A 25966-nucleotide genomic window follows, 5' to 3' on the forward strand; every position below is an offset into this window, starting at 1 on the left:
TGTGAGGCTTAGCAACAGCGTTTCCAATCCCAATCACAGTCAGTAAGTGAGAGCCACCTGTGTGTGTGTGTGTATGTTTATAAATATATGGAAATAAGACTGTCACTCAAACTGTATTTATATTATAGTTTTTGGCAATGGCATTAGTGGAACTAGTATGACAGTTTTATAGTTTCATATAGAGAATGTATACAGGGGTGGGATTCAAATTTTTTAACAACTGGTTCTGTGGGCATGGCTTAGTAGGTGGGTGTGGCTTGGTGGTCATGTGACTGGCTGGGTGTGGCCAACTCAACATCACTCACATTGAGGCACCCATCTCCTCGCCTGGCCTCTCATGACTGTGGGGATGCTGCAACAGTCGTAAGTGTGAAAAATGGTCATGTCACTTTTTTCAGTGCCATTGTAACTTTGAATGTTCACTCAACACAAGCAAAGTACCAGCAAAAGAGGGTAAAAAAACCTCCAGAGAAGTTCCAGAGAAAGGAAGTCTAGTCCTGCCAAGAATGTAATAAGGGTTAACAGAGAGGCAGTTTCTGTAAGCAGCACCAGAATGTTTCCTTCCTGCCTTCCTTACAGGATTAGGCCAGTAATTTCTTCTAACAACCGGTTTTCCGAACTGCTTAGAATGTTAACAACCAGTTCTAGTGGATAGGTGCGAACCGACAGAATCCCATCCCTGAATGTATATCTAGACAAGCTACCAATATTTTTTTTAAAAAATGCCACAACCTGGAATGGAGACTTTTTTCTGTGACACTGCAAAGCTACTGTCATAAAGAGTAAACAATATTAAACTAGCAATGACCTTGTATATTATGGGCACAGAACAGTTAGTATAACTACAGGAGAGATTATTATTATATTTTGTATGCCATGGTATCTGAATACTATACATGTGCTATAACATACACATTGTTAAAATATTGAAGAATACGTACCATCATCTGCATCCGTAACATTGAAAATAAGGATAGTAGAGCCTGGAGGTAAGTTTTCCATGAAAGAAGTGCTGTAGGACGCCATGCTGAATATTGGTGAATTATCATTTACATCTAATATATTAAAATAAACTCTGTTAATGGTGGATTGTCCACCTCCATCTTGTGCACAAACTGTAAGGACATAATACTGCTGTACTTCATAGTCCAATGCACAGGTTAAGTTAAAAACGCCAGTAACTGGGTTCAAAAAAAATGTCCCATCACCATCATCTTCACTCACAATATATGTTATTTCTCCATTTACGCCTGAATCTTCATCAGTAGCTAATATAGCTGCTACTAAAGAACCTAAATAGGGAAGAGGGAGAAAGAAAACAATAGAAAAAAATGGGATCAGAGCTTCTATTTCTATTTTAGATCAACAACACCTCAAGTGAATGAGAATGACAAAAAGTTGCTATTCTCCTACAGCTTCCTTTCCTGTGTTACATCCCATGATGTTTGAAGCGATGCTTAAAATCAGCAGGAAGAAAATCTGGTTGCAAGGGAACTGATTGGAAAAGAAAGGAATTGGCAAAAATGTTTTGGTTTTATTTTCTCACATATGCCTCTTCCTCAAAAATATGCTTTTTGTAAATGGAAATATTTTGTAAATACAAAGCCAAAAACATATACAGATGACCAATGATTATGTATGTAATACTTTGCATTAGATTTATGGAAATGAGCAAAGGGTTCTAGGGTTTATTTCAAGATCTTTTGATCATTAATATGCAACATCTTTGAGATGCAGAAGAAGAAAAGTTTAATGTAAAGGAACATTTATTTTTGAGATAACCCAGCCTGGGGAAACAACTGCTTTTCTAATATAGGAAAGATACATAGAGAGAAATGGAAAGAGAGAAAAAACAAGATATATGTGGGGGAATGAGATGAAGGAGAATATATATTTGACTCAGTGACACCTGTATTTCCTGAAGTCGAATAATAGTTTTTTGAAAAATATACTTCAAAATTGGCTATGACCTTTTTGGCAAAATGCCCTTTTTTGGAATTTACACAGTTTCTTTAAAATAGAACATATGGGTTTTTTTATTGCAGCCTTCTTATATAATGAGAGGTTATAAAATATCAGTGGCTATCGCTGTACTTCCTGCCTTTGAATTTCTTTCTTTTTTTTGAAGTTAAGGATTAAACTGTACTGCAGACAAAATACAAGTCTCTTTAGTATGTTTTTATTGTAGTAAAAAATAATAGAATGAATTTGGTTGAATTTACTTCCTTTTCCTTCATAAAGCTCTGATAATAGAGATACATTACCTTAAATATTCAAGAATACAATTAAATATCTGTATCTATATCATCTATATTTATATCTATCTATCTCATTTTAACATTCAAAAAATAATTCATCTACTTCAACTAATTAAAATAGTAGCATTAATTTCATATTCAGTTTACCTGGAGTGGTATCTTCTCCTATATCAAAAGAATACCATAGTTTGGAGAACTTAGGTATATGATCATTAATATCACTAACAGTAATGTTGATTCTCATATCTGAAGATTGTAGACCATCATCAGCACGAACAAGCAGAGAATATTTGGAACGGCGTTCTCGATCCAACCGCTTTGTAGCTATCAATTCACCTGATTCTGGATCAATATGAAAACTATCTTCTGCACCACTAATAATGGTGTAAGTTACCAAAGCATTTGCACCCTGAAAAAAATAAAAAATAAAAACTAAGATGATTTTATATTTTATCTAAACTATGAAGTAAACAATGAAATTATATATTTTGCATTAAAACAGACATATTTTAAAATGTAAAACATGGTTTTCTAGTGAGTAAATCATTAAAGTGTTTCTTGATAAAGAACCATAACCTGAAACATGTCAATAATACTTTTGGATCATATTAGTAGCTGTTTCATCTTTGCCCTGGCAACAAAATGGATAGAAGTCACTGTGACAAGGTGTTATCTTTTATAGTGAAGCAGATCCTGTGATAAAGTACTATCTAAATTAAATTAAATTAAATTAGTGTAAGATCTAAATTAGTGTAAGAATTTTGTGTAACTAAGCCTAGATCCAGCCCATGATCTATTTGATTCTTGGATGTCTTGAATTTACTTAGGAAAATTCCCGAGTATGTGCAAAGTACCGTACTGTGTGTCAAAAACTGTGTACAATAACTGGAAAACTTCTTGGAACTAAATGAAAAAACATTAAGTATTTTTAAATTGATATTTATATGCAACTGAAAATGTGATTTTGTTCCATATGTTTATGAACAAAAGTTTGGTGCTGTTTTGCTTTTCTTTGTACCCAGGAATTTATTTCACAGTATAAAGGAAAAATTCATATGCTGTACTTAACTATAGTTTATCATGACATAATCGTACCTGACTACTAGAATCTTTTCTCTTCATTTCACAAGAGTGTTCTCATCTTATACCCAATCCGTGACAGCAACAGATAACGATAACATCAATATAAAATATAATATTTTCACTCTTAAGGTGACATTATTTCACCAAAACTTTCAAGTATAAAGCTGTCCAAAATGACAATAAATCACAAGCTCCTAATTTTATATGGATCTTAGGATTTCATGCTAGGACTTGACATGACTTTTCAAGACTTGGCTAAAAATTTTTTTACTGTAAGCAATTAAGCCAAATGAAATAGATGTCAGCCAACATGAGGGTGAAGTTCTTACCTATATCAACAGTAATTTAAACTCATTATTTTGTCTTCTAAATTAATTATTTTGCACTGAAACTGAGCAACTCTAATGCAGGTTCTAAAAACCCACAATGCTTTACCACTCCTTATCTTAGAGGTGAGGCCATGTGGCTGAGATATAGTTAGAGAATCTTGTCCAGTCCCCTTTGGTGCCCGATTGAATAATAATTGATTGATTGATTGGGTACCATTAACCTGATGTCATCCCTTAGTTATACCTTTAATTAGTCTTGCTAATCATATCACAGTTGAGAAAGCACAGGTCAGTACAGATATCAAGAAAGAACTTTTTTATTCAGAAATTCACAACACTTCTTTGAAATTGACTTCCAGGATTGCATAGCTTTTTTGTTAATGGGCAAAGAAGCTGCACATAAATCATGATCAGGAAGGTTGGCATAAGAAAAGACAAATGATATAAGCAAAGAGACATGCCCTTAAGCTTCCCTGCCTAGCTCAAGTGTTTGGGAATCTTCAGCTTAACATATTGGTGGTAAATTATATCAATCTCCATTTTTAATTGGTAAGTAATCACATTCTATGTCCTATTCTCCAAACAACTCTATTTTTTTCAGTTACCGTATTTGCCGGTGTATAAGACGACTTTTTTGCCCTGAAAAACATGCCTCCAAGTGGGGGGGGTCGTCTTATACGCTGGGAGGACTCCGACTCCCACTTCGAGCTTGAGTTGCAGCCGGGAGGGAGGCTGGGGGGGGAGCGGTGTGTGTGTGTGTGTGTGTGTGTGTGTGTGTGTGTGTGGCGGGTGTCACTCACCACGCGCTGCGCAACCTTTCCCCCTCTTCCTTCCTTAGCGGTGTGGGGAGGAGAGGATTCAAGATCCTCACGTGCGGCGTACTTTTCTTTTTCTTTTTTTTTTTTGCACGCAGGTTTTGCATGCGGGCGGCTGTAGGTTAAGGATGGGGAGCCCCGGGCGGGTTATCAGGTTTTACGGTGCTTCCAACATGTGCGAACGGTGGGAGAGCGGAGAAGAGAGTGAGCGAGCGCCCGCTGTGTGAAATCCTGCCGTCAAAGCAACACTGGGGAGAGCAGGGTATAAATTTACCAGGTTAATGTAGCAATAGTGATTAATGCCCAGAACATTGTTTGCGGGTATTGGGGTGTGTGTGTGTGAGTGGTGGTGGTGAGGAGAGGTTGTCCTTTGAATGCGGAAAAGTAGGTGTGACCTTGTGTAGGAAAATAAAGAGATCCTTTTTAGCGTGTTTGGCTTCTTTGCCTCCCCTCGTTCGTTTTGACGTGGAGATAATGGCCTTCGGGCGGGAGGGGAAGAAAACGGTAGCTGGATCATTTCAAATTTCACTTACTCTCCTGCCTCACTTCAATATGTCTGAGCGACTCCAGATACTGGAAGACTTTTTGAATGAAAGTGTTACCTCCATTTTTTTTTTTTAAAGAGGGCCACTTGGGGAAAAAAAAAGATTCTAAGGAATTCCTTGTTTCTTGATTAAAGAGAAGGCATTGAATATACTGTTCCTTGGCAGCCTTTTCAGTGTCCGGGTTTTTGGTGTGTGTGTGTGTGTGTGTGTGTGAGAGAGAGAGAGAGAGAGAGAGAGAGAGAGAGAGAGAGAGAGCAGCTGTATTGAGAAGAGAACGTTTCCTGTGTTCTCATTTTATTTACAACATATTTTACGCTTAATGGTAAGCAATGAAAAATATTTTTAAAACTCATTTCTAAACTCCATAGCTATTTGCATATTCTTGGTTCAAAATTGGATTAGCTCATTTCAAAATTGTCCAAAGCAGAAAAGTGCGTCAAAAAAAAAAAAAAAAGTGCAAAAGTGGAAGGTGTGTGGAAGAGGGGGTAGTCTTATACGGCGAGTATATAACAAACTCTATATTTTGAGTGGAAATGTTGGGGGTCGTCTTATACGCCCAGTCGTCTTATACGCTGGCAAATACGGTATATTGTAGAAAATAAATCCTGGTATTCAAATCACTGTAACACCAACAAAATTCCACCATTCAGAAAAGTAGCCACTTCCTACCTCATCAGCATCTGTAGCTGTTAGCTGCATTATTTTAGATCCATCCCCTATATTCTCTTCTACAGTCAGATCAAGCATATCTGTAGGAAACACTGGTGGATTGTCATTGACATCCTGCAGAGTTATTTCAACCTACAGTGAAAGTAAGGAAAAATAGAATTAATTGAAAAAAAGTATTTCCTGCAAATTATTTATGTTTGTATCAATTCAGATAAACAGTGCATCATTTAATCCTTTAAAAAGTTTCTCAGACAAAAACAAGAAATAAGACAGGGTCTGTTAAAATTCCACATTGTTATTAAATCTTCCAAGAAAAGCTTCTAGCTTCCATAAAGCTAATTTGACTTGTTGATAGTAACTAAATTTAAATGGTCCTAGTCTAGTTTACATTGGACATGGTCCACTGATTGACTGTCAATGTAATCCCCAAAAGTTGGCCTCTAGAGGACAGCTGCCAAGACCCAGGGCACAAGATCACTCAACCATTAAATGCTGCCTGACATAAAGACAAGGTGGTGTAAAATTCTCCCTGACTATTTATATATTGGCAAGTATCACAACTGAAACAAGGAATGCAACTTTTAGCATAAAAATGGGATATGATAGACTCTTCTATATGAAAGAAATCTTAAAAACTAAAAAATTAGTATTAGAGGCATGTCATTTGAACATTCTTTTGGAATCTCTTTCTTCACCTTTAACCCAAACATATTTTATTTTTCACAAGTTCTGTTTATATTCTTTGGAGACATTATGGTAGCATCTGAAAGATCTGCTGAAGTTGTTTACTCTTTCTTCTATGTAAGCAAGTTTGTTTAATTCTCACAGTATTGCTGATGCAGCATTTAAAAGGCTTAGATTTCCATTCTTAGGTAGACACATACTAATTATCTCCCAATAAAGAAGAGACAGACAACAGCTGGTTTATATCTATAGTGAAAGTAAGAGGGCCCTAAGCAATAACTTTAACAAACCTGAAGACCACCAAGGAGATAATGTCACAGTTCTGATAGAGCTCCCTTCAGTAAAGACAGAAAGCATGTAAATGAAAAAAGAAACCAAGTAAGGAACAAGTCAATAGTTGAAGAAGTAGACAGACTGAAAGTAATTGTATTTCAGCACTTCTACCTCTATTCACTTGAGATTTCCCTCAACTTGATTTAAAAGACATGAATTAGAATCACTTATGCAAAGACATACACCAGCACTCATTATCTTTTGAACTTATGCTCTTATATATAGTTTTCAAACTAATTTATATACTTTTGGTATGAGAGGCATGGATATGATCTACAAGGCCATTGATCTTGTCCTATAAATATATATTTTATTTCAAATAAAATAAAATCTGAATAGTTAATTCAGTTAATATGAATTAGTAAATCCAAATAGAAATACATTCCTAAATGTGCAATATTTTTATTTATTATTAATTATAAATAATAAATTACTAATTATTATTAATTTTGATTTCACCTTTGCTCCAAGAAGCTCAAAGTAACAAACATTCCTTTCTATAGTCCTAAAGGTGCTTTTTCAAGCTCTGAAGAAGCTTCTTGGATGAGAAATGAAACATCTTCAAAGAAAAACCAGAAAGTCCAGTTGTCCCTTGAAAAAGCACCTTTGAGACAACCATGACCTATTTGACTGAGAATCTCCATAAACATTCCTTTCTATATTTTAGCCTGATATTAACAAGGCATGGATATGTTAGTTTATAATTGTTGATGGTCCCAAGTTCCAAGGTAATACAGATAATACTCAGCAGACGATAAACCGAAGTCTTTATTACCAATCAAGTTCTGTCCTTTAAAATAACAAAGAATGAAGAAGCCTATTAAATTTCAACAGATTGTGCCTTAAGATAGTTCTCTCCAGTTTATTTATTCATACTATACTTTCATGCATAATTGATATTTCAGGTAGTCACTGATATTTTACCAGATCCAATTTCACAATATCCCTTTTAGTCTAAAACATTTGTAGCCAACCCATAGTTGTTACTTTATGCAAAAATCATAAGTATGCAGAGAATTAACTGAAATAAAGTCTGGATAATTAGCATTCAGAATGATTAAAAAGGGATAAACATAAATGACTGAAGACAATGTGATGTAACTTAAAATTCAGTGAACTTTGTATGTAGCACTGGAAATCCCATGTACAGTCAGAGGCCTAACAATTCTTTTGAAAGTGAAATAAAAAGTATCTTGGATAATTATGGTTTTTAAAAACATTTTTTCATTTGGTATTTAACTTAATAATTCATGGGTGGCATGATTAAGTTGAATTATGGATGATGGATGGATGGACAGATGGGCATATTTACTTTATCTGATATTTTATTGTATATCAAAATGCAAAACTTTAATTGCCATTAAACTAAATCTCTATTTCAGAAAGTAAAGTGGCATAACAATTCTTCAGATGATCCCCACAAAAACAAACTATAACAAGGCATAGGGCCTTGTTACTTGAGGACTGTCTCCCATATATCTGCCCAACTGTTTCAATTTTATAGTCTTTCAATTCAACCACGTATCAGGATGCCAGACATATAGCCTCTCTGAAGAGGCCCTATGAAAAAAGCTTCCTCTGATGTCCAGATGGTCGTTTAGTAGAGAGTCGACTACCTAATTGTTCACTCAGGTCTTTGTCAAGGAAAGTGTAATTTCTTAGCTTTGTTCCTGCCTGGTGTGTCATACTTGACTCCTGATGAATGTATCTTTTATGTACACTCAGCGCATATGCACCAAGACAAATTCCTCGTGTGTCCAACACTTGGCCAATAAAAATTCTATTCTATTCTATTCTATTCTATTCTATTCTATTCTATTCTATTCTATTCTATTCTATTCCATTTATTTTTCATTTATTATAAATTATATTCTTCTTGTTTTAGCTGCTGTGAATAACACAGTCATTGGAACCTATATGACATACAAATTATATAGATAGATGATAGATAGATATAGGTAGATAGGTAGGTAGATGACAGATAGATGATAGATAGATGGATGGAGGATGGATGGATGGATGGATGGATGGATGGATGGATAGATAGATAGGCCCAAACTCACTGCTTCCATGGTTGGAAGCAAACTTGAACTTAGGTGTCCTGGTGTCAGCCAATAATAACCATTAATCAACGATGTAGCTTGGGAAACTGAAAAAATGACATTATTATGAAAAATCATGAAATGAGTATTAATTTGAAACAGAACATTGCCAAAGCTTCACTATCATATAAGTTTAGACAACTTTCCTGTAAACTTAAAGGAGTTTATTTGATCTTGTTCAATGAGTAATAGCAGGAATAGTTCTTCAGATTTTCCTGAACTTGACATTATCAATTCATATCCACAAGATCAGATGCAGCACAAGCCTTTTTTTTTTTTTTTTGCTTTCAGCTCCCATGCTTTTTCATGAAATTTAAGCATGAGGGCTTTGGCTTAACTTTTCTCTTGTCAATTGTTTTCTACAGTCTTTTATTATTAGATCAGTTGTCTAGTTAAAGTACCACTTGATCGTTTTACAGCTCTGACCTCTGCTTCTTCAGCTAGAAAGCCAAAGGCCTCATCGTTTATCATCTGATCTGTCACTTACAAACTAGCACTTTCAAACTGTCAAACTGATAATTTATTCCAATGGAAGAAATTCTACTCCTTACAGACTTTCTAATTACCTAATTCAAATGTGTGACCCTTTGTTCTCCCCAAATTGTTCTTTATCCTTGAAGAATCTTGTGTGCAACAATGTAACTAGGCCAACCAAAGCTATACTAGGACAGTGCTTAATAGTCAAGCTAAGTTCTAGTCTACAAAGTTACTTACTTAGTGGTCAGTCACAAAACACAAACATACAGTATATATTTATTTATATATCCATAAAAATTCTGCTTTTGCATAACATAGAAGATTAATATCCTAGTATCCTACAGCACTGGAGTAAATAAGGCGCTATTAGCAATAAATTACTAATCATATGTATTGATTAATATGACAAAGGGATTGGATTCAGAGAAAACGAAACCATTCATATATCAGAGTTTTTATTTTACTCCTCCCATATCCTCTTAATCCCACCCCCCACCCCCAAAGAAAACCTTCAGGAGTTGAAAAACTTGAGAAAGGCTCTGGCTTGACCTACCAAGAAGACCTATCTCAATTGTTGTTTCACTTCACCATCTGCCTAGCATCACAGGAAAAACAAACAACTAAAATGAGATTCCTTTTGTTTACCACTGTTTTAAAATTCAGTCCTGAAAAATCCTCCCTCTGTCCCTCCGTCCCCCTCTCTCTCATATATACAGTATCTCACAGAAGTGAGTACATCCCCTCACATTTTGTAAATATTTAAGTATATATTTTCATGTGACAACACTGAAGAAATAACACTTGTCTACAATGTAAAGAAGTGAGTATACAGCCTGTATAACAGTGTAAATGTGCTGTCCACTCAAAATAATGCAACACACAGCCATTAATGTCTAAATCACTGGCAACAAAAGTGAATACACCCCTAAGTAATAATGTCCAAATGGGGGCCAAGTAGCAGTTTTCCCTCCCTGGTGTCATGTGACTCGTTAATGTTACAAGGTCTCAAGTGTGAAGGGGGAGCAGGTGTGTTAAATTTGGTGTTATCACTCTCACTCTCTCATACTGATCTCTGGAAGTTCAACATGGCACCTCATGGCAATGAACTCTCTGAGGATCTGAAAAAATAAATTGTTGCTCTACATAAAGATGGGCTAGGCTATAAGAAGATTGCCAAGACCCTGAAACTGAGCTGCAGCCCAGTGGCCAAAGATCATACAGTGGTTTAACAGTACAGGTTCCACTCAGAACAAACCTTGCATGGTTGACCAAAGAAATTGAGTGCCCGTGCTCACTGTCATATCCAGATGTTGGCTTTGGGAAATAGACATATGAGTACTGCCAGCATTGCTGCAGAGGTTGAAGGGGTGGGGGGGTCAGCCTGTCAGTGCTCAGACCATACACTGCACGATGCATCAAATTAGTCTGCAGGGCTGTCGTCCCAGAAGGAGGATTATACACAAGAAAGCCTGCAAATGGTTTGCTGCAGACAAGCAGACTAAGGACATGGATTTCTGGAACCATGTCATGTGGTCTGATGAGACAAAGAGAAACTTATTTGATTCAAAAGGTATCAAGCATGTGTGGCAGCAACAAGGTGAATAGTACAAAGACAAATGTGTCTTGCCTACAGTCAAACATGGTGGTGAGAATGTCATGGTCTGGCAACACTGGGGAGCTACAGTTCATTGAGGAAACCATGAATGCTGTCATGTACTGTGACATTCTGAAACAGAGCATGATCCCCCCACTTCAGAGACTGGGCCACAGGGCAGTATTCCAACATAACAACCCCAAACACACCTCAAAAATTACCTCTGCCTTGCTAAAGAAGCTGAGGGTAAAGGTGATGGACTGGCCAAGCATGTCTCCAGTCCTAAACCCTATTGAGCATCTGTGGGGCATCCTGAAATGGAACCTAGAGGTGCACAAGGTCTCTAACATCCACTAGCTCTGTGATGTCATCATGGAGGAGTGGAAGAGGACTCCAGTGGCAACCTGTGAACTCTATACCCAAGAGGATTAAGGCAGTGCTGGAAAATAATGGCGGCCACACAAAATATTGAACCTTTGGGCCCAATTTGAACATTATCACTTAGGGGGGTAGTCACTTTTGTTGCCAGGATTTTGACATTAATGGCTGTTTGCTGCATTATTTTGAGGGGACAGCACATTTACACTGTTATACAAGCTGTACATTATAGCCAAGTGTCATGTCTTCAGTGTTGTCACATGAAAAGATATACTTAAATATTTACAAAATGTGAAAGGGTATACTCACTTCTGTGAGATACTGTATATACATAAATACATACATGCATGCATACATATATACATACATACATACATACACACATGCACACACATACATCCAATTTTGGTTCTTCTTTTCGATCTTTTAATGTCAATAGTTCCATAGTTTGCTATGCGCTGAGCAAAACAATGACATCCTCCACTTATGAAATAGAAACAATACTGCTTCTCAATAATATTTTCAACTGTCTTGTGAAACCAAGGAAAAAAGCCACAAATATGCTGAGCTAGCTTAAATGTGGTAAATATAGTTTGCACTCACAAGGCAAAACTCTATTTGATAATTCTTTCTTCTAACCACAGCGGTCTTATGCATGTGCCTCATCAGAGACTTACAGATGGATTGTGACTCAAGTAGAAAGAGGTCACCAGATGTCTTATATTTATTTGTTTATTTGTTTATTTGCATACTACTGGTATTCTGTTAGGAGAAAAAAAAGACAGCTGTCTAGTTAAATGGGGGCAAATGTTCTCTTCCACTTGAATGCCTAAACCCTCCATGGAAGACTGGCAATTTCTAGTAAATGTCCTCTGCAAGAGGCCTTCAAGAAAATAAGAGTTTGCCTTATGAAGAAGCATAAGATTATTTCAGATACCAATATAGAATATGGTGGGCCAAGATGAAGGGGGAAAAAATGCCTAAATTCTCACTGAGCCAATGGTTTGGGCTCAAAGGACCTACAGAATATTTCATGTTAAGTAGACAGTCTACCTAATGCATCTTCTAATTTTCTGTGTATCACAGCAAAAATCCTTTTATTGTCCAATATCATTTGAACTCCTTTCTTTCTACAATACCTTTTTTCTTGTTTCTTGCTATTGTCTCAGTTGTCTCAGTATGTTTTATTATTTAAAATTCAATTTTTTATTGTTTGTCAGTTCCTTTCAACATAAACAAAAGAAAACAAACAAACAAATGTATGTTAAAAATTATTTCACTTATATTCTAATGAGGAGAAATTTTGAATCTACAAGTTGGGAGAGAAAAATATTTCTTCTCTCATGTTCTCTTTCTTATTTTACCATTGTACTTTCAAAGCAATATTCTTAATTAAATACAAAACTCATCACAAGAAAAAACAAACAAAGATAAATTCATGAAATGAATGTTTTCATTTTATATATTGTGCATGTTTTGTGTAGTTTGCATAGATGTGAAGGCTGAAATGAAAATGTGATGGTCACAAAACACTTTTTATAAAAGCAAACAAACTCAAGTTTAAAAACTTTATGAAAAAAAGTATTCTTGAAGCCCTCCGTCTTCCTTTGCCCCCTTTTCCCCTAGCTCCATGATGGCAAACCTATGGCACACGTGCCAGAGGTGGCAAACAGCGCCCTCTCTGATGGCACGTAAACCATCGCCCCAGTTCAGCTCTAACGCACATGTGCATGTGCCTCCCACGGCCAGCTGGCCTTTGGGTTCCATGAATGCATGGAGGAGTGGGGTGCATGTGTTGGAGCAAATGCATGATGTCATGCGTGTATGCGCAAGGTCATGCATGCATGTGCAGGGTCACATAAGCATGTTTGGGGTTGCATGTGCATGCACGCAATCTTGGGGGGTCACATGCACATGCATGGAGCAAGGTGCATGTGCAGGGGTTTGCACAATGCCTTTTGGGGGTTCAGGCACGCGTGCGTATTCGCACATGTGCACACTTTGGGCATTCAATCCGGAAAAGGTTAGCCATCACTGCCCTAACTGCTAGTTAATTATTTGTTTATATATATATATCCCATTTTCACTCAAGGCAGCAAACATATCCAACACACCCTTTTCCTCCTATTTTCCCCACAACAATCCTGTGAGATGGGTTGAACTGAGTGACAGAGCCAGGCCTAAAATTACCCAGCTGACTTTCATGGCTAAGGCAAGATTTGAATTCATAGTCTACCACTTTTTACCCTGATGCCTTAATGACTAAATGAAACTTGCTTTATACTTTATATTTATAAATTATTCATTTATAAGTATTATTCTACACTTTGGATATCATTGCTTATTTCTAATTGATTATTAGGGATACTTATTTATATGTTTCAGTTTTCATTTCAAACTATATTCAAAGTCTTAAGTTGTTGACACTTGTTGGTTAATATTTTGTATGTAGGAGAACTAATTCTGCTAGAATTTGGTTATACTCCTGTGAATCTATAGCTTGTTGTATCATTGCCATATATTCTTCAGCTTTAATCTTTCAACCCAATACAGGTAGTCCTCTACTTATGACCATTCATTTAGTGACTGTTTGAAGTTACAATGGCACTGAAAAAAGTTACTTGCACCTGATCTTCACACTTATGATCATCAGAGTGTCCCCTTAGTCACGTAATACAAAATTGTGTGCTTGGGAACTGACATGGACTTGATGGTTGCATGTGGTCACCATTTGCAACTTCCCAGATGGGCTCTGACAAGCAAAGTCATTGTGGAATTCACTTAACAATCACATGACTCACTTAACAATAAGTGAACAAGATTCACTTAACAATCACATGACTCACTTAAAGATCATAGTAATTTGCTTCTTGATCACAGCAAGAAAGTTTGTAATATTGGGCATGACTCACTTAACTGCCTCGCTTAGCATCAGGCAGTCTGGTGCTGATTGTGGTCATAAGTTGAAACTTATCTGCATTGACTAAAAACTACAGGTAGTCCTTAACATACAACAGTTCATTTAGTGGCCATTTCTAAATGACAATGGCACTGAAAAAAGTGATGTGACCATTTTTCACAGTTATGAGCTTTGAAGCATCCCCATGGTCATGTGATTAAAATTCAGATTCTTGGCAATGGGTCCATTACTGTGTCCCAAGGTCATATGATCCCCTTTAACAAACTTCTGACAAGCAAAGTCAATGGGGAAGCCAGGTTCACTTAACAACCAGGTTACTAACTTATCAACTGCAATGATTCACTTAACAAGTATTGCAAGAAAAGTTGTAAAATGGGGCAAACGTCGTTTAACAAATGTCTCACTTAACAACAGAAATTTTGTGCTCAATTGTGATCATAAGTCGAGGACTAACTGTAAAGGTATACATTGTTGAAACCCATTCTTTGAAATCACTGCTGTTTTCAACACTCAATCTCAATGAAGTTAAAAGTACAAGAAATCTTTTATTTTTAAAAATAGAGCACCTTATTTTCAAAGACAATATTTAGAATTCAACAGCCAGGGATCTGGTTTAATTTTTTTCATTGTTTCCTGAATATTTCATCAAACATCTGTGGATAAAGTCTACTCTGGTTTAAGATGATTATTGTATGTAATGTATAAAGTTATAAAAATATTCTTACACCAAAATGCCAAATGTGAAGAATGCAAACTTTATTTTAAAGCAAGACCAAGTTTTTAGATCCAGTATATTTGTTAAAAAATAGTAATAAAATTATTGTAAAGAGTTGATAATTACATTTGTAAAAGAAACCCTAAACTATTTGGAGTGAAAACAATGTGTAGTTTTTAAGAAAAGCCATAGAGCTTTGTATCTCTGTGAATTAAAAATATGTAATACGGAGACCAATATAACGGCAAGGTGTTGGAGATGCAACTACAGCAAGGGAATGTATTTTCATATGTGATATCCCCAAGCCCGGAAGTATTAGCTCAAATTTAAAACATGGTTGGAAGAAATAATAAGACAAAGAATTGAATTAAGATCTAAATTGTTTTTATTAGGTATAATAGTATCAAAAGTTAGTAAGATCTTCCAATATATTATACTCTATATAGTAACCGCTGCCAGAATCTCATTTGCACAAAATTGGAAATAGGACATTATCCCCTCTGAGACAGTAATAATAAAGAAGATCTTCGAATGCGCTGAAATGGATAGACTAATGATGATATTAAAAGGTAAAGAAGAGAAATAGTACTATAAGATATGGAATTTTTGGTATGAGTGGTTAGAAAGAAGGCGCAAAGGCATCAATCGACATCAAAAATGAGAAAGTATTCATTAATGATGTATATATGTACATATATGTATACAGATGTTAATAGTTTTATAAGTTAGATCGAGAAATAAGAATATAAGTGAATAAGAATGGAGAAGTAATTGATACAATTTTAGACTATTAATTTGTGTTAACACCGTTACAGAATCATTGTAAAAAGTATAAATTGTCTTTTTTAAATGTTGAATAAATACATTTATTAAAAATATGTAATACAGAGAAAAAGCACTTGTCTGTGGCAAGGGAAACCAATTTATTAGTAGGACAGCAATATTTTCTTTTGCAAATCTGTGTAAAAAGATGAACATCATACTATTATTTGCCTCACTTATCCCTACCATGTTTTCCAGTTTGAGTACAGGGCTGGATAGGAGTGGGAAATCTAATGGAACAAAAACTAAATCCAAAGAGTGAGCCAAATCTTTCTACCCAACTGTATAATTCCTGATTTGAATGCCCAAAGTTAGACTTCCATGATGAAGCGTACTCTTTTATAAGTGCAAAGTATTCTGCCAAACCAGTTTGTGCAAGGGTTTACATGGCAAGCAGAGGAGGAAAACGCAAAACAAATAGTAAACTTAAGCACCATGTCAATTTAACATGAGGCGGCAATAAAGAAAAGTTTCCCTTGTCTAAGTCTCAGGCATGGGCCAGGCACCGCTTTTATTTCACAAACTAAGACGATTCTGTCTATGAATCACTATGCATCACAAGCAGCCAGAAGCATGTGTTCCTGCAGCTTGAGCGTATCTGTTATCAAGAAGAATGGAGCAGTGCAGAGGGGGATGAGTGGGGAAGCCCTCTGAATGACAGGCAAACTGGGCACTCAGCCAAGAACCGCAAGAACAGCCACAAGTGTGGATAAGTAGTTAGCAATACTCTTGACAGTGAAATGCCTTTGAAAGCCCACTGAGTGTGTAGTGATATAACGAAGTTGTGTGTTTCTCATGTGGCTTGAAAAGCAGGAACTGAATAAGTTCTTTTTTCTCCCCAAAGTGATAGCCCCTCATACAGCTATGTTTAGCTCCCCTTGAAATTAATATACCTTCATAATTGTTTGAATTATTTGCCAACCTTTCCAGACCACTGCTGCCTTTTTTGCAGCATAAAGACTTTTTTAAAATTAAGAACCCAGATGAAGCCAATGGAACTCTAGCTGAATGTGGTATTTGAATAGTAAAAATATATAGGATTTTAAAGATTGGACCGTGAATGTGTGAACAGTGGGGGAATGAACATGTCTCAAATTGTACGGTGGAAGGAACAACAAAGATAAAAAACCCATAATCCAAGATTTTCCCAGTTCAATGTTAAAAAGAGATACTGGTTAGATTGGGACAATATTAACTAAAACTCTGAATAGTGTCTGTCCAATTAGTGCAAGCAATAACAAATATACATATTTCCTCCCTCCCTCCCTCCGTTCCTCCCTCCTTTCCTTGCCTTGCCTTCCCTTCCCCCCTCCCTCCCTTCCTCCCTCCCTCCAATTTTAAGAAGTCAATGGTTAAGTTTTTTTTTCAAAAATAGCACTCGTATCTGAACATGGCTGACTGTTATATAATAATTCTATTAAAACTGTTTCAAAACTATTTCCTGGAAATGGAGGTTGATAAAGACCCTCATTCCACTTGGAAACAAATTTTAATCTTAAAATCTATGTTCAGTTACTGATATTTTGACCATTTGAATTTTACATAATTGCATGAATGCTTATTTCGTGTGTAGTTATACAGCTGATATAAATTGATGTATTCAAAAAAAATACTAATTGTGTCATTAAATAAATGAATCAAGTTTGCATAAATAACATAAAGGTATAAACTACATTATTATAACAAAGAGGCAAATGACACAATGACTCTTACTATGTTAATTTAATTTAATTTGGTTTTAGCTGAACCTTTTCTCCCCAAATGGTCCATTATACCAAAATAAATATAACAAATAAAATTTATTTTGCTGAATCTATCTTATTTATCTGATTTTTTTTTTCTTCTCTTCATATTTATTTTTTGGCTTCTACACATACCTTGGTCCTTTCTTACGTACTACAATACTTAGTAAAAATCACTTAACAATGCCTTTATCATACTTCCGCACAACTGATATGCTTGAATGCCAGATGTTTAAGCATGAGTTAAGCACTGATTTCTCACATTGCTGAATCAATGGCTAATTAATATTTAACATACTGTATTAAATTAACACTGTAACGTCTAACAATATAGAAAAATGCAATTTATCTGTGGTTTTACTTAAATACCCACTAATACTAATTTCTCTTTTCTTAATATGTTGCATTTCTGTTTTCCTGTCTGCAGGAAACTTTTAGATGATTTTCAGCTACCAGACTTCAACGTTTTCAAAAGAAATAGTTTTGTATTTGAGAAAATATATCACATAATTTGAAATAATATTGTAGACGAGGTACACAAAAAATTTAGTTTCAAGAAAGTACTCATTTAATTTGTAATTTTTACATTATTTCTGAAATGTGTCCATTTACACTCCTAAAGTCTATATTTCCATTTTAATTCTTCACAATAGGCTTCAGAAAACAAATAGTCTACTTAAATCTTTGATATTTTTTGAAAAACATAAGTTTATTTCAAAAATATTGCTATATTCATAATTTATAGGCTTTACTGAAATATCATGACAGGAGATCATATAAAAACAGATAAAGCAGAGCAATCTAAAACAGTACTAATAAATATTTAATTAAAGTGAAAAATATGGAATAATGGAACAATTAATGTTACAAAAATATTTTACTAACTTACATATTTTTAAAAAAGATTCCCATCCATTTCTTCAATCTTAATCACTACTTAATCATCCTAGAGACATAGTATAACAATGAAACTGATTAATTCTTCTTTCGCTTTCCATACCATTCATTCCCAGAGCAAATTTATTTTGTAAAAAGGACATCCTAGCAGTGAAATATAATAGTACTAATGGTTTTTCCAGAGATCTTAGTAGATCAGTAACAAATTTTATCAGTGTCAACCTTTGAAAGAAAACCAAGAACATTGTTGAATAAAAATGCTGAGAAATTAATTATGTGAATGAAGGACACGTTTGGCATAATTCCTGCCCTTTCAGGTATCTCTGTTTTCAAGTTACTATATAAAGTGATACATTATTAATACTGAAATAGCATAAAAAGTCAGTACACATACTAATAATGAGAAAGTTTGAATACTAATTTGACTTCTACCTATACATTTTCTAAATATAGGAAAACAATGAGGAAGAGTCATGAGTAATTTGGTACTTGGAACAATAAACTGAAAGTTACAAACTATATCTCAGCTCTACAATGGTTTACAATGGTTTAAAAAATGGTTTAAAAAAGACACTGGAAAATCTTTACTGAATTTATATTGTGGATGCATTCTGCAGAAGTTTCACTATTCAGGAACAAGCCTAGATACAGCACACATCCATAAATGTAAACAGATAAATGTTTTTAATGTACTTAATCATAATACTGAAACTATGTGGAAACATGTTAAAGTGCATATTTAACATTTAAATATGTTCAAACTTTTTAACAAATTACAAAAAACAAATCAAAACACTTGCTTTTCTGTTTATTTTGTTTAGGAAAATTTCAGAAAACTATTTGACTCAGCCAAACCATTATAGTTTGACTAAAACCTGTTATAGCGAAATATTTTTTCTAGTGAAGAAACTATGATTTCTACTCTTTCAGCTGAACCTTTCTTGAGGATAATGTAAAAAGCAATGGAATTCACAAATATATGACTTAGAACATAAAATTTTCTTTCAACTATTCCTACAAACTTGTTTTTAAATGGATTATGTAATATAAATATAAGTCAGCAAAAAAACCACATATACAAATTAATTTTACCATGTTAGTGCTAAGAAATATTTTTTTTATTTGAATTTATCTTTATTATATAAATATAGACTAAAGATTCCTGCTTTACAGTAAAATCTGAGAAAACTGAGAATAAAAATATAATTTAAAAATGAATTGAATATTTTCCATGTTCAAGCAATGAAGGGAAAAATAATAATTAATATGCTGATTTTTTCTAAAAAAATACCTTAGGAACTTACAGTAGCATTTATTAGTTTTCCTTTCTTTCATTTTTCTGTAAGGTAGATTGGGTTGAGAGATAGTACCTGGTCCAAAGTTACAGAAGTAACTTCCAGGATTGTGTGTGGTGGCTCTTGATGCCTCAGACTCCAGCCTCAGTCCACTCCCTGTGAAAGTCCCCAACACTTTTGAATGGCCTTTTCCTGACAATCCTCTCCAGGCTGCGGTCATCCCTGCTACTTGTGCACCTTCCATACTTTTCCCTTCCACATAACTTTCTATTAATGTGCTTTGATACAGCACTTTGGGAACATCCAACTTCTTTTGCAATTACCTTTTGAGGCTTTCTCTCCTCATTGAGGGTGTCAATGATGGCTTTCTGCATAACTATCAGGTCAGCAGTCTTTCCCATGATTGTGATTCCTACTGAACCAGACTGAGAGACCATTTAAAGGGTCAGGAACCCTTTGCAGGTGTTATGGCTTAATTAGCTGATTAGAGTGGGACACTTTGAGCCTAGAATATTGAACCTTTTCACAATATTCTAATTTTCTGAGATTGTGGATTTGGGGTTTTCATGATCTGTAAGCCATAATCATCTCAATTATGACACATCACAGCCTGAACTGTCTTACTTTGCATGTAATGAGTCTATCTCATATATTAGGTTCACTTTTTACGTTGCATTCCTGAAATAAATGAACTTTTGCACGATATTCTAATTTTTTTGAGTTTCACCTGTATATTGCAGACACAAGCATACATACTCATATATCTCTATGTATAATCAATATCTGTATATGTATTGCAGACACAAGCATACACACCTGCACAGACACATACTGTGTATTTCATATGTCACAAAAGAAGTCTCTAGAAAAGACAAGTAGTTTCATTAGAGAGAATCTAGTCATTTCAAATATTGCCTGTGATTACTTTCATTTTTCATAATTCTAGCAAAGTTTAATACAAATAAAATATATCCTATCTTTTTCTTTAGTAGATTTTTTTCTACTTTTATATTTTGGCAGGCATTTTAATATATAAATATTTAATTATGAACAACAAGACTTACATATATAGATATTCTAAGGCCATTAAAATAGTCAAGGGTATTCTCATTATCTCACCTCAATTACTTTAATCTTTTACCATAAAAAGTTAAAGAAGTTGATCATATAAAATATCTCATTCATAATGTTTCATAATTATTTAGGATTGCAACTTGAAAGCAAGAAATAGTTGGGAAAAAAAGAAAAGTCTCCATGCTAAACAATTTGTTCTTCTGCTTATATTACTTATGTTTTCCAATTTATTCTTTTTAATACAGCTGGAACATTATGTTAAGCTTGCAATCTTGAATGTCTCTCTCATTCACTCTTAGGACACTGTATCTTATCAATAATATTTATTTAATATTTTATAATGTGTGTTTGGATGTATGAAATCACATATTCTAAACATCAACAGTCAAAGAAGAAAAACTGGAAAAAAAACATTTTTATTCTAAACTCATTTGGGAATACTGATCTAACTTTTTCTCTCCTGGACACAACTATAGAGATATCTGAACCATAAACACATCGTTAAAATCTCATCATTTGAACTTAGTAAAAAAAAAATCCATTAATATCTACCAGCAGCAGCAACATATTGAAAAACTTAAACTTTAATTCCTTCAAATTGTATCCCGCATATTAATTTCTTATCATTTTCTCTTTGTCTTCTCTCAGAAACTTCTGCTCAAGTTTTATGCCAAATGTGTTCTTACTTTCTATGCACCTATGGCTCTAATATAGCCATGACTTTTCAAGATCATGTATTGTTGTTCACAGCATATTAATCAGGAAGTAAAAAAACTCCTTTTTTATGACTCTGTAATCCTTTAATTCAGGATAGTCGGGGCAACTGATGGAACTAACAGTTTACTGTCCAGATACCCTTCCTGATTTCACAGCTGATATTTTTTCTTTGTGCCTCAGGAGAGAAATATCTGCCATTACTCAGGACTAAACGCTAAATCTTCCAAGGGGGAAGTGAGAGTTTTCACCACTAGGCCAACATACTTTTCATATTAAGTATTTTGCCAGTTCTTTCCTCTTCTTGGAATATCTTGAAACTGCTAAAAGAAAAATTGGAAGGCTCACTCTAATATCAGGACAGCGGTAATCCCTGTCCCCAACTATTTTCCAAACAAGTTGTCAGTCAGTGTTACCAAATTATGAATGCAACATTATGTAATTCTTTTAAAAGGTAACATGAAATATAGTTCCCCCTTTAGCATGGTAGGACTTAACATGCTGCTCTATAGCAGTAATAAATATTTGATTGATAGAATTTAAATCTAACCAAGATGTATTTCAAAAAATTTCAATGTGCTTGTTTTATAAATTCATGAACACTTTGTATAAAATGGAAGAAATGAAATCTGATTTGTTTAACAAATCTTTATGAGGGGGAAAAAAGAAGAAAACAACACAAGGTCAACTTAAGCCCAGTTTGTATTCAAATTGCAAAACTTAGCCCATCTGCAATATGTTAAGAGACTAAACCCCGAAGATACAAACTTTCATAGAAAGTATTTACTTCATTTGCAAGCACCTAGCAGCAATGGGAAACCTGCATGGCTATTGGACTTGGAGGGGGGGGGGAAGGGATGTTTATACATGTAAAAGACCATGTATAAACAAACTAACCATAGGTAAACTAATCCAAAATAGAGATTGAGCATTGTGGAAAAACAATTGTGAAAGGAACTGACGAAAGCTTTGGGTGCATCTAAAATTTAATCATTATAACACCACTACTCAATCTGGCTTACATTTGCACCTACAAACAAGCCTGCTTGTGCTTGATTCTTTCCTCCCTTTTGAATGTTAGACGTCACTCCATTCTGGAGTGGGTTCCTTTTTTTCTCCCCAGCGGCCACTTGCTAGAGAACATACTCCAAAACAAAGCCTCAGACAAAAAGCTCCATAGTTATTTAACATCAAGAGGAGGGGAATTGTGTTTACACAGGAATTCTGCCAAATGTTCCTCCTGAGTTTTACTACAAATAAAGTTATTAGGTTACAGTCACTTCTGTACATCTTCTGATTCATCGTGACCCTCTAAGGACTTAACCTGGTTACAGATGCCTATAACAACAAACTGCATGTTATTCATCATGGCCAGTCCAGTCTCCCACTTCTCCACACTGTTAAAATATGTGTCTTATAACTTGTGAATTAAATAAAGTCTCTGCTTCCTAACTTTTTTAACAGCAAAATCTGTATAATTGTATTAAACTGAAAAAAAATGACAATACTACTATCCATTGTGGACTGCTCCCCTCAGACCACAACTAGAGGTATAAATAATCATTTTCCTTCATTTAATTTGTCTGGACCAATTTTATTTACAGTTGTAAGAACCAGCTTATCTATGAATATCTTTATCTTATTATTTACAAATATTTTTTAATATTCTCTTTTTTTAAAGTAATGTTTTTATTTCAGTTTTAACTACAACAGTAAAATATAATACAAATTAAAAAGAACAGATATAATATGTTAGAAAGCAAAAAAAAAAAGAGGGAAGAAAAAGAAAAAAGAAGAAACTTTTCAGACTGATCACAAGTACAGTTTTATTATTATTTTTACTTCCTCTTAATTAATAGACCTAAAATTCTTCATTCTATAACTCTTTACTATAAGCATGCACAAAATCTTTTCTAATTGACAATTCTTGTTCCCTCTTCCTGAAATTCTCCCACCTTTGGAAACTGCTATCTTGCAGTCTCTTCATGAGAAGCATCATATGTGGAATACTATGTGGTATCTCATGTCCTCTCTTTCTTCAGGCAGGGTTGTAGGATCTAATCTACTCATTGTCTCCTTTCTCATAACTGCAGCTGTCATCTTCGCATTTCACAGAGCCATCGTCAGTATGCTATTTTTTTCCATCTTATCTTTCCATAATATCTAAGCTTAATTTCTTTTATCTGTGTTCTAAATTACCAAAGCCCTTCTTAGAAAAGAGGGTAGGTTGCATTTTTAATATAAATGTAGAAAAACCACACAACAATATGATAATATAAACTATTATGTGTTCCATATTCACTATAGAATTTGATATGACCTTAAAGTGGTTTTGGATCCAGATGTTTATTATATATGAAACTGGATCAATGAAAAAATATCCATAAGGCTAAGAAATAGATCTCAAGTTTTTAGTAGTAACAGTTCCATATTTAGAAGGTACCAGATTTCTAATGAGACTACATATAAACATTTTATAACATATATGTTTCTTTACCCCATTTTCACATTGCAAAGTCACCTTTAGCACCATATCACTAATAAAAGTCAAAGTCTTCATCAAGAATCGTCTGCATTTGTTTTATTCTTTTTTACTGTTAAATATACCACCACCATAATCATAACCATACGAATTTGTCTACAAACATCCTTTTATTATATTTTATGTTTCACTGTTAATCCTTATAACAAGATAATATACAATTTAGGTCACCTATAAAAAATTAACAATCAAATAGTATTGAGCTCCATGAATATTTTATCTGGAGGTAGATGTTTCCTATTTAATATTATCATTTCAAATGTGAATCTTCAACAATAATAAACAATTAAAGAAAGCATTTGACTGGTGCTAACATGGGATTCCTAAACTATTTTTTTTAGTTTGATTTCAAAAAGTGTAATTTGCAAATGCAAATATAAATACATTAGGCATTTGTGGTCATTAATTTTTGTTTCTACATATTAAAATATCAAACATCATTTTAAAGAACTACCAAGGATTTTTGTAACTAACCAATAATTTGTCAGTACTTTGCCTTAGAATTTAGAACTGTTTATTTATTAATAAAATGTACATAACCACTCTCACAGAGAGTGACTCTCACAGCATACAGCAATCCAGTAAGAAAAATAAGACTATTGTTATCTAAAATATATATAATTATATAATTCAGCTATTATATAATTATATAATTCACCTTATATAATTATATAAATGAGGTAATACCAAAAAAGATACAGAAAAAAAGAAATATATGGAGAGAAACACAAATTATTATATATAATTTCTTACAAGTAATAACTTTCCCAGAAAAATACGATTCTGTATTTAGCGCAAACCCATTTTAATCCCATATCCAGAGGAAGGGGGTATTACTTGTTATTGTGGTAGATTAAAAGTAAGTGCAGCCATTAGAAGAAGGCAGTAGGTTTAAATAAAGCCTATCAAAAAAGCTGAACATTCAGTATTTAGTATTTATTTGATTTGTCAGTCGCTTACAAGATACAGGCATAAGAATAAGTATAGTTTTGAATACATGAGATAGATACTTATAAGAAAAATAAAAAACAATAGGACAGGGACGGTAGGCACGATTGATGCGCTTATGCATGCCCCCTACAGGTCTCTTAGGAAGGGGGTGAGGTCAATAGTACACAGTATAAGGTTAAAGTTTTTGGAGTTTGGGGAAAAAACCCAGTCAGGTAGAGTGTTCCAGACATTGACCACTCTGTTGCTGAAGTCGTATTTCCTGCAATCAAAGTTGGTGTGGTTAACCTTGAGTTTGTATCTGTTGTGTGCTCTTGTATTGTTATGATTAAAGCTTAAGTATTCATTTGCAGGTAGGACATTGCAATGTATGATTTTATATACTATATTTAGATCGGACTGGAGGCAGCGTAGTTCTAGGTTTTCTAGGTCTAAAGTTTCAAGTCTGGTGGCATAAGGTATTCTGCAATGAGTAGAGGAGCGGAGAGCTCTTCTTGTGAAATATTTCTAGATGTTTTCAGTTGTGTTAATATCAGATACATGACAAGGGTGCCAGACTGATGAGCTGTATTCAAATATAGGTCTAGCAAATGTTTTGTATGCTCTAGTTAGTAGTGTGATATTACCAGAGAAGAAGCTACGTAAGATTAGATTAACAACTCTTAATGCCGTTTTGGCTATGTAGTTACAGCGGGCTTTAGCACTTAGATCATTTGAGATGAGTACTCCAAGGTCCTTGACAAAGTTTGGATCCTCAGCAAGGTTAGGGTTAGGGTTCAGCAGAGACTTCTTTTCATTCTTAAGACTAAAATCATTCAAGATTTATTCTATGCATGGAAAATTTCCACAGCAGGGAAGAAAGAATGAAACTCACTTTATGCTAAACCCCATTCCAAATGGAAACCTTAACAACCTAACACAATTTTCAAATGGATAAGAAGAAGAGGAAATACATTTTTCTGTTAATATTTTGTTTCCTGTAGTCACATGATTTTTTTTTTCATTCTACTTCCCAAGCACAAATTCCATT

General features: G+C 34.4%; 1 protein-coding gene across 1 annotated transcript in view; it reads right to left on the reverse strand.

Annotated features, from left to right (window-relative positions):
• The window catches only part of FAT4 (FAT atypical cadherin 4), a 113137-nt gene that overhangs the window by 53998 nt on the left and 33173 nt on the right, over nucleotides 1–25966 (reverse strand). Inside the window, exons 2-4 of the mRNA XM_026667024.2 lie at nucleotides 5700–5831; nucleotides 2406–2667; nucleotides 942–1292 (exon numbers count right to left, since the gene is read on the reverse strand). Coding sequence (XP_026522809.2) covers nucleotides 942–1292; nucleotides 2406–2667; nucleotides 5700–5831 — 745 coding nt within the window. The remainder of the gene's footprint in view (nucleotides 1–941; nucleotides 1293–2405; nucleotides 2668–5699; nucleotides 5832–25966) is intronic.

The sequence above is a fragment of the Notechis scutatus genome, chromosome 4 (genome assembly GCF_049901735.1).
Source record: "Notechis scutatus isolate UNSWTSFEM ecotype Mainland chromosome 4, rNotScu1.2, whole genome shotgun sequence".
Classification (NCBI taxonomy): domain Eukaryota; kingdom Metazoa; phylum Chordata; class Lepidosauria; order Squamata; family Elapidae; genus Notechis; species Notechis scutatus.